The 12,479-nt window shown below is 31.8% G+C and overlaps 1 protein-coding gene across 6 annotated transcripts in view; it reads left to right on the top strand.

The window, feature by feature from the left end:
• LOC127722981 (uncharacterized) overlaps positions 1–12,479 on the top strand; it is a 63,612-nt gene that overhangs the window by 36,396 nt on the left and 14,737 nt on the right. For all 6 annotated transcript variants that reach the window (XM_052229381.1, XM_052229380.1, XM_052229384.1 and 3 more), the window contains 15 exons: positions 65–163; positions 784–894; positions 1,102–1,212; positions 1,803–1,929; positions 2,781–2,891; positions 3,575–3,624; positions 4,070–4,262; positions 4,957–5,237; positions 6,215–6,357; positions 6,828–6,984; positions 7,624–7,728; positions 8,612–8,752; positions 9,222–9,566; positions 10,578–10,694; positions 12,256–12,420. In XM_052229381.1, coding sequence (XP_052085341.1) covers positions 65–163; positions 784–894; positions 1,102–1,212; positions 1,803–1,929; positions 2,781–2,891; positions 3,575–3,624; positions 4,070–4,262; positions 4,957–5,237; positions 6,215–6,357; positions 6,828–6,984; positions 7,624–7,728; positions 8,612–8,752; positions 9,222–9,566; positions 10,578–10,694; positions 12,256–12,420 — 2,256 coding nt within the window. The remainder of the gene's footprint in view (positions 1–64; positions 164–783; positions 895–1,101; positions 1,213–1,802; positions 1,930–2,780; positions 2,892–3,574; positions 3,625–4,069; positions 4,263–4,956; positions 5,238–6,214; positions 6,358–6,827; positions 6,985–7,623; positions 7,729–8,611; positions 8,753–9,221; positions 9,567–10,577; positions 10,695–12,255; positions 12,421–12,479) is intronic.

Below are 12,479 nucleotides of genomic sequence, written 5' to 3'. Positions count from 1 at the left end.
TTATATGATTATTAGCTTTAGAAATTTGAATCTATCTCTGACTATTTTAATTTTTTATTTTCAGTGGTTGTGAAGGAGTGTAAACTCCCAGCAGACATCTTTAACTGTACTAATCTGCCAGAATCTGATTGTGTTCCCATGGATACAGATAAACAGCTGCCAAGTTAGTACTATAGTAGTATAATGAATAAAAGGAGATACAGGACTTTGTCAATTTCTTGTCTGTGAGACAGCAACCCAAAAAGTAAAGTCATCTAAAGGTAAACACTAGGTTTTCCATAATAAACAGATGTTTACAATAATTTAAGACTTAGAATGTGGTTTACAAATACCTGTATATAAAAATAGCTGCAACAATCATAATAATATTTTGTTATGCTGCAAACATTGAATGATATAATATCACCATTACACATTTTTTTAGTTGGTTTTGCCAACAAAAATAATTTGGTCTAGAACTGGGCTTATTGCTGTTGCTGGAACTATTGTTCACCAGAAATTTACACATAACTGAATAAACATTACTGACTGAGATGTCATATAGTTATAAGTTTGTGCTTGCATTTATTATTGTCATTGTCAAACAATGGACAAAAACAGGAGATTAATTATTGCAATTTTAGGAAATGCAGCACAAAATAATAGTGTCTTAGTTTAAAATGTGAATTTTCATATTTACATGACCTATCCCTTGGCAATTTTAAAAATTATAAAAGCATTGCAAAAATTGTTGACAGTATTATTTGCTGTAATAGCTATTGTATATCAAAGTTTTTATTTTAGATTGTACATTAACTGGACAAGAGACCTGTCCTGATGGTTCCTGCATTATGTCTGAGTGGTTGTGTGATGGCGAGGCTGATTGTTCAGACAACTGGGATGAACAAAATTGTTGTAAGTGCTTCTATTTTTTCCATTTTTTTTATTAAATTTTCAAATCAAAACATAATGGATAAGATCTTTCCTGATCACTGGCAAATTTTTCACATCATATTGCTGTATATAGATAAAGCAAATTTCCAAAATTATTTATATCTTTAGGTGATTGAGTTTGTTATAGGTATTTTTTTATGAGATGCTGACCTATTTTACCTTTTGTAGCTAAATGTTCTGCTGAGCAGTTTACCTGTCAAGATGGAAGTTGTGTACCTGGAACAGAAAGATGTAATGCATTGGCAGCATGTCCTGACAAATCAGATGAACGGGATTGTGGTGAGTTATCTCCCCTGACTAATCAGATAATGAGATTCTGGTGAGTTACCTCCCCAGAAAATCAGATGAATAAGATTATGGTGAATTATCTCCCCTAACAATTCAGATGAATATGATTTTGGTGAGTTATTTTCCCTAACAAATCAGGTAAATGAAATTGTGGCAATAAATCAGAAAAATAAAATTATGGTGAGTTACCTCCCCTTAGGAGATGTGGGGTAGAAGACAATGAGACAGCAACTCAAAAAAATGTTATACTGGAACATCTTTAGCCAATGAAAATGTCACAAGAAAATATGTTTTACTATACTTCAGTGAACCAAAGCCTGTTAAGTCTGCGGTTGTTAGAATATATATCTTAATTGGATACCATGGTTATGATGGGGGGGGGGGGGGGGGGGGGTAATAATCATTAAAATATAAAAACAACACATTTTTTTTTTTTAAAAGACTTGAATGTCCTCATGGACTGAGACATGTCAGTTAAAGAAAAAATATCTGTATTTTCTAAGAAAATTATTGTTATCATCATTAAAAAAAGACAAGTATCATTTGTACACCAGTTTAATTTTTGTTTATTTTATTTGTAGTACGTCTAAGTGAGATAGTACCTGGTGTATTGATGATGAATTACAAAGACTACCATATTCCGTTATGTTATGACAGCTGGTCAGATACATTTGGTTTTTATACATGTTCATATCTTCTCGGAAATCAGTAAGTATCAATTTACTTGTTTTTCTTATATATTATCTATTATAAAAATTTAAACTTTAAAGAAACAGTAATTTGATTGTGCCTTTAATTATGCATTATGTAGCATTCTGCATACTCAATGAATTGAACTTAGTGAAAATTTAAACCAGGGTTATGTAGGTATTAAGTAAAATGATGTTCAGTGTTAGACAATAAATATCCAGTACTTTTTGCTAAACATGCACTGAAGATGAAAAAAAATAAATATATACCTTGAACAAGGTATATGTAAAATGTAAAGGTGAGTGATTGGGGGTGGGGGTGGGGGGTGGGATATTTCAAATTTTGTGAAATTTAATTCATAGGTAGCAAATATTCGTTTATTGGTTCTACTAAAGTGTGACACAAATAAACTCAATTTGATAATCGTCCTTTAAATGTTTGGTAGAGGCAAACCTGTAAAAACAGAACTGTGTCAGGGAAAATATTTTGTTTGTATTACACAGGTCAAGATACTGAATTAGAATCACGTTTTAAGACAATATGTAAACAAATGTTTTCTACTGATCTGAAAATAATACTTGTATCTGTGTTTAACTTTTATCATTAGATATAATTCTTTTTTCATACCGTCAAAATAGCAAAGTCTGAGAAAGGGAAACTTGTTTTTATTATTGAAATTTCTACTATGGGAGAGCTGAGAGGAACCAAACTGTACTTTGATTATAAAAAAAAAAAAAGTTATGGAAAGTATCAATAAGAATAAAAGGAGATGAGTGGTACCAGTATATGTCACTGAGGCTGCAAAAATCGTAAAAGATTCAGAGAAGACATGTAACTAATGTTAAATTATTTAATATTTATTATTTCAGTAACTTTACAAAGTCTTCTGATGTAGTGTTTCCAGCCAGGACATATGCACATCTTGTACCTCAAGAAGAAGCAGGTGCATATCATTCACAGATTGGTTACTTAGTTGCAAAGTTAGTATATCTACATGTCTTAAGGTGGTACCCAACACCTTGACTAATATTAATTTGGCTCGTTTAATTTTCATAAAATTTTGACAAAATGTTTACTTTGACCCTTTGACAAAAATATAAAAATTTCAAAAAATTTGAACCAACCACTTTATCAGAAAAATTTCATTGGTTATATAGCAGTTTGACAAACACTAATTTTGATCATTGAGAAGCTTAATATTTCCTTTACAATACAACTTTATTAAAACGTTTAGCTGATTTTTACAGAGTTATCTCCCTGTAGTGTTAGCTACCTCCTTAAAGAAGAAATTTTAATCGAAAAGCATGACTTTTTTTACTCTGAATAAAATCTATTCAAGGTAATCTCTAATTGTTTATTTTGTAGAAAATCTTAACTTGTAAAATGACAAACAAGTGATACCAGTTTGATAGTAAAATAGAAGAAATATATATATATCAGCAATTAATTCTGTTAGAAATTCATTTTAACCAATTTTTACCTTGTTTTTTTCTATCTTTTTAAAGAAAACTAAATGGAAAATATCAAATGAAAATCATTTATTAGCTCTATATTAATAGTGGTAATAATATTAGACAGAACTAGCAAATATTTATGAAAAATATTTACAATCAGTCAATGATACTTAGACACAATATTGTATATTTGTTTTGTTTCATTACAGGTCAACTTGTAAAGACAATAAGGTTGTGTCATTACAGTGTGTGCCTAAAGGTGAGATTATTTTAGGTCTGTCTGTATGTCTGTCTGTCGGCACTAAGTTGTTTGTTCTTAAATATTTTTTTTTTAACTGTGTAGAATAATTGCTTCTGTACACAATATTTGTGTTGATATTTATTTTTTCTCAAGAATTATTGCTCTTTGAATTGAGAAATATTGGTTACATTATCCCGTTTGTCAATAACATATTTCTTACCGATAAATTATAACAATCAGAAGCTTATGGGCAATACATTTCTTTCATTAAGAATAAATATGGTTTGAAGTAGTCATATTTTGGTATATTTGAAGATCATGGTCTGAAATGGTAAATTTAGGTGCCTAGAAGTGGGAAAAATATTTCAATATTATGTTTGAAACAGAGTTAGATTAGAAGTAGCTGAATATTTGTATTTTACATAGATTGTGATAAATAAATGATTATTTTTATTTTATATAGGTTGTGGTCAGAAGCTTATAGGAGGAGGAATGGTTGGGTATATTGTCAATGGGTACACTGCAGCTCCAGGGGCATGGCCATGGCAGGCAGCACTAGAATTACAAGTAACAGGAACAACAAAATTCCGTAAACATTTGTGTGGTGGCGTGCTCATATCATCAAACTTTGTGTTAACAGCTACTCATTGCGTCAAGTATGTCTATGATAAGATTTAATAGCACAAGAATACAAATATAAAGGTTAAATATCAATTAATTTAAAATGCTTCCTAGTGTTAAGAATGTTTTCAACTTTTATGAAATATTTTGTTAACCCCTCTGACTTTTTCCTGGGATATGTTTTACAGAAAATATTTTTGCTTGACAAACCTTATATTTTTTCACTTATAATTGTTTTCTAATTTCTTATGTATTTTCTATTTTGTTTAACATTAATTTATATACTTGAATTTCAAAAGAATATCAAGAGATCCTGCCTGAAATCTCTATAAATAGAACTATAATTTTGCTGCATTTTATATTATTTATTTAGAAAAAAAAACACTTTATGAATAGTAATTTTCAATTTTAACTGCAAATTTTTTTAATCACTGATTTTTTTTACTGAACTTTTTTATTCAAATGTAAAATTTATGGTGAGTTGTAATGTACTTAAATGAAATAATTATATAGAATTCAAGAGCAATAGCTGGAATGCATTCTGATAGTCTTGAGATAATTTTCCCATAGACGTAGATGGAAACTATAAATTCAAGTAATTATAGTATAAACATGTTTTGTGAGAATAAAAACTGATTGTTCTTTTGAAAATTATTTTTTTATATTTGTTAAATAGATAATATGATGCAAACATTGTTAAAACCTGTACAAAAATATTATCTATTTCAGTGAATACTCTGATGTTAAACTCTACCGTGTTATTCTTGGCGCTTCCAACCGGAATAATCTTGGTGCATCATCAAAAACCTATGAAGTGGAACGTATTGACAGATTTGATGATAAATGGTATAGTTTCCAGTCAGGGGACATAACTCTACTACAGTTAAAACAGACAGTAGAGTATACACCATACATACAGCCGATATGCTTACCGTCTGAATCAGATGAGACACCAACAACAGCTATTTGTTATGGGACAGGCTGGGGGCAGTTGACTGGTGATAAAGATGGTATGGTATAAAAGATTTTAAAACTGTATAAAAAAAATGTAATGTAAATTATTGAAGGCTGTGCCGAGACACTGAGAGATGTCTTTTAGACTCTGGTAAATAGTTGCAACATAGGAATTCATACCACATCTTATTGTTTCAATGAAGTTTCTCAGGTTAGGAAATCAAACAGCTTTTGAAGTTCCAAAAAATCACCCCATGTAGTTAAGAATAGAGGCATTCCACTGGATGCAGTGGTCAAATATATAGATATAACTGACTAAGATCTATTATGACAGAAATCAGTTTTAATTAAGAATTTCAGGTGTAGATTCATGAATTTGATTAAATGGGTATTGTGGTTCTCAATTTTTGTATGTTTTAATACCCCCGCTTTAAAAAAGTGGGGGTATACTGTTTTACCTCTGTCTGTCCGTAGGTCAGTCAGTCCGTCCATCTGTCCCATGAATATTTTTCTTCGCATCTCTCAGGAACTACATTACAAGGATTTCTGAAATTTAGTTTCAGGGTTTATATGAGTCAGCTATACCGTGTGATGTGTTTTCAGATTCATCACTCAACAACTTCCTGTTTACCTTATACTTTTAGTGGACGGGGGTATCATTAGTGAGCAGTAGCTCACAGATTCACTTGTTTTTTTTTATTAAATCGGTTGTTGTATGAAGTTGTTTGGCAAATCTGCAACGGATGCTAATCCCATTTGAATTTACCCTCAAACATTTCTGTGTTGGTAAAAATCAATTCAGAAATATTTCATTTCAATCTTGCTTTGTTTAACCTTTTTTGCTTTCTTTTTTAAGGGGGAGGGGGGGTGTGTTATTGAGTGAGTGATTAAATCTTGCAAAAAGATATTTCCATTTTATGATTTCCTAAGCTTTAAAGTAAGAATCTTGATAATTTTCGTAATTTAGTTAATATAAAACGCTTGTTTTTATAAAATATTTACACTTTAACCAGATATTTTCTATAATTTTCAGGGGAATTTGCTGATGATCTTCAAGAACTGAAATTGAAACTTTGGAAGACAGAGAAATGTAATGGAAGCCAAGCTTGGAATGGTAAAATAGCTCATGGTTATGTATGCGGTGGATATGAATCTGGTATTAGATCTATGTGTTCAGTAAGTTATAAATTTTGTATTTATAAATTCACACGTTTCATCTCCTTAAAATGATTAAAAATGATTTAACTCATGTTAAATATTTTTGGAAAAATTATGTAATATTGATTGATTAATTATTGGTGTTTAACGCCACTTTCAGGGCTGTTGGCTATTTTGTAGCAGCCAGTTTTTATTGGTGGAGGAAGCCAGGGAGGGACCTCAACCTTTGGCAGGAAAACGGCAATCCTAGTCAATTAAGATTTGAGTTGAATGCACCTGACATGTGCAGAGTTCCAACTCAAAATCTCAGGGTTGACAGGAAAGTGATACAGTAGATGAATTATTTTGACTACTCAGCCACCTAGAACCCTATTATGTTAAAGTAATGATGAAACAGTATAGTAAGTTAACCAATATATTTATTTGCTCTCTCAAAGAGACAGCGAAGAATAATAGTATAATAACCTGTTTATATTTTGTTTTATTAGGGAGACAGTGGAGGCCCTATGGTATGTCAAGATAATCAGAATAACTGGTACCTTAAAGGAATAGCAAGCTATGTGGCAAACTTCTGTAACATGACAAATCGTCCAAATGTCTTCACAGATGTACAAACTTACCTCGGATGGATTAACAACAACACAAGTAAGGAACTATTTAACTCTTTAATGGTCACATTTTTATAATTTTTTCCTATACTGTAAGGGGCTTGGTGGCCAAGTGGTCTATGTTGTATTTACTGTATCACTAGCCTATTAACACTTAGGTTGTGAGTTTGATCCCTGTACGTGGCAGGTGCTTTCAATTCCAATATCAATTGACTAGGATTGCTGGTTTTCCTGTCGGAGGTAGTGTTTCTCTCCAGGCACTCCACATTCCTCCACCAACAAAAACTGGTTGCCATGATATGGCTAAGAGTGCTGAAAGGACACTAAACACCAACAATCAATCAATCAATCAATTAATCCCATGCTGCATGATGTTTTCAGCATTACATTGTGCAAATACAAACAAAGAGTACCAGATAAATTACAACAAACACAATTTCCTGATGTTAACCAGGTATCCTTTGAATCTATAAATACTTTTTCAATATCTTTTAAAGGTAATACTTTACCTAATGATTTAAACAATAACAACCTGTAAAAGAAGATGTAAGTTTGTATCAAAATCATTTAATGACTTGTCTCAGGATCAGGTCAGTAAAATTATTAATGGTATCCACATTGTGATTAAAAGTTTTACAGTAGGATAACATTGTATTTTAAAATATTTATTTTTCAGAGTGTATATTTAAATGTAAAAATGGGAAATGTATTTATGATAGTCAGTTGCTATGCAACAGGGAAGATAATTGTGGGGACAATTCTGATGAGATAGACCAATGTGGTGAGTAATCCAAAGAGTTATATATTCTGCTGCATAAACTTATTTTCATTGTTAATTATGAAGGGCAATGTGTGTGAAATTTCTTCTTTGATGATGTCACAACTACTTATAGATGAAAAATTCTTGATACTTAAGTTACTTGAAAACATTCTTGATACTAAAGTTACTTGAAAACATTCACGGTTTTCCTGTTTGAATGGTTTTACACTAGTAATTTTTTTGAGGCCCTTTATAGCTTGCTGTTCGGTGTGAGCCAAGGTTCCGTGTTGAAGACCGTACTTTGACCTATAATGATAAAATTGAGAATGAAAATGGGGAATGTGTCAAAGAGACAACAACCCGACCATGGAGCAGACAACAGCCGAAGGCCACCAATGGGTCTTCAATGCCGCGAGAAACTCCCGCACCCGGAGGCGTCCTTCAGCTGGCCCCTAAACAAATATGTATACTAGTTCAGTGATAATGGACGTCATACTAAACTCCAAATTATACACAAGAAACTAAAATTAGAAATGATACAAGACTAACAAAGGCCAGAGGCTCCTGACTTGGGACAGGCGCAAAAATGCGGCGGGGTTTAACATGTTTTTTGAGATCTCAACCCTCCCCCTGTACCTCTAGCCAATGTAGAAAAAACAAACATACAACAGTACGCACAGTAAAACTCAGTTTAAGAGTTACTTTTATAAATTTTGACTTGGATGGAGAGTTGTCTCATTGGCACTCACACCACATCTTCTTATATCTATGAAATGTTAAAGTTGCGGGAATTGTTAAATTATGTATTATTTTAAAGTTTTTAAATGATAAGAAATATAATTATTTTAAAAACTTTTTTTAAAGAAATTTATGACACATTAAGTTAAGTTTGTCTGATTTCCAGATGTTTCTGTGAACTGTACGTTTGACGACAAATTCATGTGCGGATATGATATTGAGGGATTTCAACAACAAAGACAAATTCTAAATTCTCAGGACCCAACAACTTTACCATCATTTGACCACACCTTTGGTCGTTATCCAGGTATGAATTTAAGAGCTTTTGATAATATGGACATGATTTATATCTCGGAAATTAAACATTTCACTATCACTTAAACACACATCCATAAAAACCGAAAAAAACTTATGAGCTGTGTCGGATAGAAACGACCTTATGCAAATTTATAAATACATCTGTTAACCTATTTTGGGTTGAACAAATATCTATACAAAAGTCTGTAACTGTTTGTAAATTAAGTTAGTATACACATGTCTGGAATATCTTCTTCATCTCAAGCCAGTTACAACATTTTTATTTTATTTTAAGCCTAATAAAAATTGTTTCTTCTACGGTTAGTGAGGGCAGATAAACACCATCAAAGTAATTTTTTTTTATGGAAAAATGAATCCACAAAAATACAGAAAACCATATTATTGTTTATAAGTTGAAAAGCTATTTTTCCCAGCCAATGAAATAGAACTAGCTTCACTTAAATCGTCATTATTTTCAGGATACTATATGGCGGGAAAAACCCCTTCATCTTCAGGAAGTGAAGCAAGACTGACCTCACCAAAGTTTACAATACAAGGTTCTGCATGTATCAGATTTTTCTATAATCTCCGTGGAGACCTGAATGCTGGCTTGAAGGTACGAATGTACACCTTCTCCACAGCAGGAGACAGGTTGCAAGGACAACAGGTATGGGCGTCAGGAGAAGGTATATTTAAAGACAAGTGGAGACTGGGATATATTGATCTGAGTATAGGGACATACGAGATAGTATTCATCGCCAACGACGGGATGCAGGTTGCTGTTGATGACGTATCATTACACAATGGAATGTGTTCTCAGTCAGGTAAAATTATATCGCAAAAGCTAAGGGGCTCTTATCACAAAAAATCTTAAGACAAAAATTTATTATATGTAATACTGAAATGTTCATGACTTCATAAGTATTTTTCTCGTAAGGTATTTTGTGAAATAATTTGCAAGCTCTCAAATTGCCCCTGAGACAAAAAATTTCAGATATTCCATATGTTTGCTAAATTTGACAAATTCTGATTTTTGTAAATGTAAATAAACATTTATGATATATATAAAAGTTTAACATCCTGATTTCATTATGAAACATAACATGACTGAAAACGAGAGTGCCAAATTTTATGCATTTTTTGCACCCTTATTTTAGAGAAATAAACATGAAGGGATTGGACGGCTCAACAATTATTGAAACCTTCTATTTATTGAATTTCTTAATAGCAAGCAAATCTATCAATGCGACAAATACCATGAAATCATATCCAAACTCACTAACAAAAAAGAGAATACCAATAGAGAGGAATTAAGTTCTCCTTTATTTATTGTTGTGGATAAACTATAGCTATACAATAGGTTTTCATTGTCAACTCTTTTGATCTGTTTTAATACTAAAAAATGAAATTCATTATACAGTCAAACCTATATGTAAAGGTCACATTTGCGACAAAAGAAAAGTGATCTTTGAATTAAGGTTCACAGTGTTCAGTTATTATTACAGTGGAACAAGAAGAGGATGACCTGATAGGACAGGTGTTCGCTTAAATCAAAATCAGAATAATTTATTACAGTGTCACTTACCAATATAAATTACAATGAATGCATAATTATATGATATGCAAAGTTAAATATTACAATTAAAACATTGGTACCCAGTCTCATTACTGACTTAGGAGGCACTTTAGAAATAACACATGTTATAAACAATTAAGACTTAAGCATTAAAGATATCATTACACACAACACCTTCTTCGATAGAACATGTTAGAGGAGACTTTTAAAGCAGGTTTCACTGTATATGAAAAATAAAGTTCACTGATCTATATTTTAGTTTGCCTTACAAATGAGTATAAATGTACATCTGAAGCTGGAAGTGATGCCTGTATTTCCTTTAATTCCCTGTGTGATGTTGTTAAAGATTGCCATTCAGATGAACTAAACTGCAATCGTAAGTATTCATTACCCATAATTCCCTGTGTGATGTTGTTAAAGATTGCCATTCAGATGAACTTAAATGCAATTGTAAGTATTCATTACCCATAATTCCCTGTGTGATGTTGTTAAAGATTGCCATTCAGATGAACTAAACTGCAATCGTAAGTATTCATTACCTATAATTCCCTGTGTGATGTTGTTAAAGATTGCCATTCAGATGAACTAAACTGCAATCGTAAGTATTCATTACCCATAATTCCCTGTGTGATGTTGTTAAAGATTGCCATTCAGATGAACTAAACTGCAATCGTAAGTATTCATTACCCATAATTCCCTGTGTGATGTTGTTAAAGATTGCCATTCAGATGAACTAAACTGCAATCGTAAGTATTCATTACCCATAATTCCCTGTGTGATGTTGTTAAAGATAGCCATTCAGATGAACTAAACTGCAATCGTAAGTATTCTTTACCCATAATTCCCTGTGTGATGTTGTTAAAGATTGCCATTCAGATGAACTAAACTGCAATCGTAAGTATTCATTACCCATAATTCCCTGTGTGATGTTGTTAAAGATTGCCATTCAGATGAACTAAACTGAAATCGTAAGTATTCATTACCCATAATTCCCTGTGTGATGTTGTTAAAGATTGCCATTCAGATGAACTAAACTGCAATCGTAAGTATTCATTACCCATAATTCCCTGTGTGATGTTGTTAAAGATTGCCATTCAGATGAACTAAACTGCAATCGTAAGTATTCATTACCTATAATTCCCTGTGTGATGTTGTTAAAGATTGCCATTCAGATGAACTAAACTGAAATCGTAAGTATTCATTACCCATAATTCCCTGTGTGATGTTGTTAAAGATTGCCATTCAGATGAACTAAACTGCAATCGTAAGTATTCATTACCCATAATTCCCTGTGTGATGTTGTTAAAGATAGCCATTCAGATGAACTAAACTGCAATCGTAAGTATTCTTTACCCATAATTCCCTGTGTGATGTTGTTAAAGATTGCCATTCAGATGAACTAAACTGCAATCGTAAGTATTCTTTACCAATAATTCCCTGTGTGATGTTGTTAAAGATAGCCATTCTGATGAACTAAACTGCAATAATAAGTATTCTTTACCAATAGGGAATAATAAAAATTTCTCCAAGACTTTAAAGGCAAACTGTTAGATCAGTAAAACAGTCATTTTTCCTAACTTGTATTAACAAAGTTTATTAAGACATTTTTTCAAATTTGTTAATTTTTTCTGTTTACTAACTTTTTTTTTTCTACAAATTTGGACCAATCATATTTAAATTGAGCAGAAATTTGTGTCTATCTCTAATTATCTTTTTGGGGCGCTGTCTCATTGACTTGTACCCACCTCTCATTTTATTTACCTCTTATATCCAATTATGAATGTATATGTACTGAATACTTTGCGTAATGGCTCATTGATAAATTTGACAAAATCTAACATTTTCCAGTCGAGTGAAATAAAGCAAAAGATAACCTTGACAATATTAAAAATTCTCCAGTCAAGATATATATTTAAAAAGTATTGTTTTTTTTTCAGATTCTGAGAGACACTATAGTTGTCAGTTTGAGAACAGTGTACTTTGTGATATCCAGCAGGAGACCTTTGACAATGGAGAATGGCTGATTATTAACCAGACATATACAAGATCATTTGTATTGTACAGTGAATCTTTCCCTGATCACACTACCGGGACAGATCAAGGTAAACAATTGTGATTTTGATGAAAGTATAAAGTTCTTACTGAAGAGTGGTAATTTCCT

The sequence above is a fragment of the Mytilus californianus genome, unplaced genomic scaffold (genome assembly GCF_021869535.1).
Source record: "Mytilus californianus isolate M0D057914Y unplaced genomic scaffold, xbMytCali1.0.p SCAF_13, whole genome shotgun sequence".
In the NCBI taxonomy this organism is placed as follows: Eukaryota; Metazoa; Mollusca; class Bivalvia; order Mytilida; family Mytilidae; genus Mytilus; species Mytilus californianus.
Note: the sequence above shows the minus strand (reverse complement) of the source record. Positions and strands in the feature narration are given on the sequence as shown.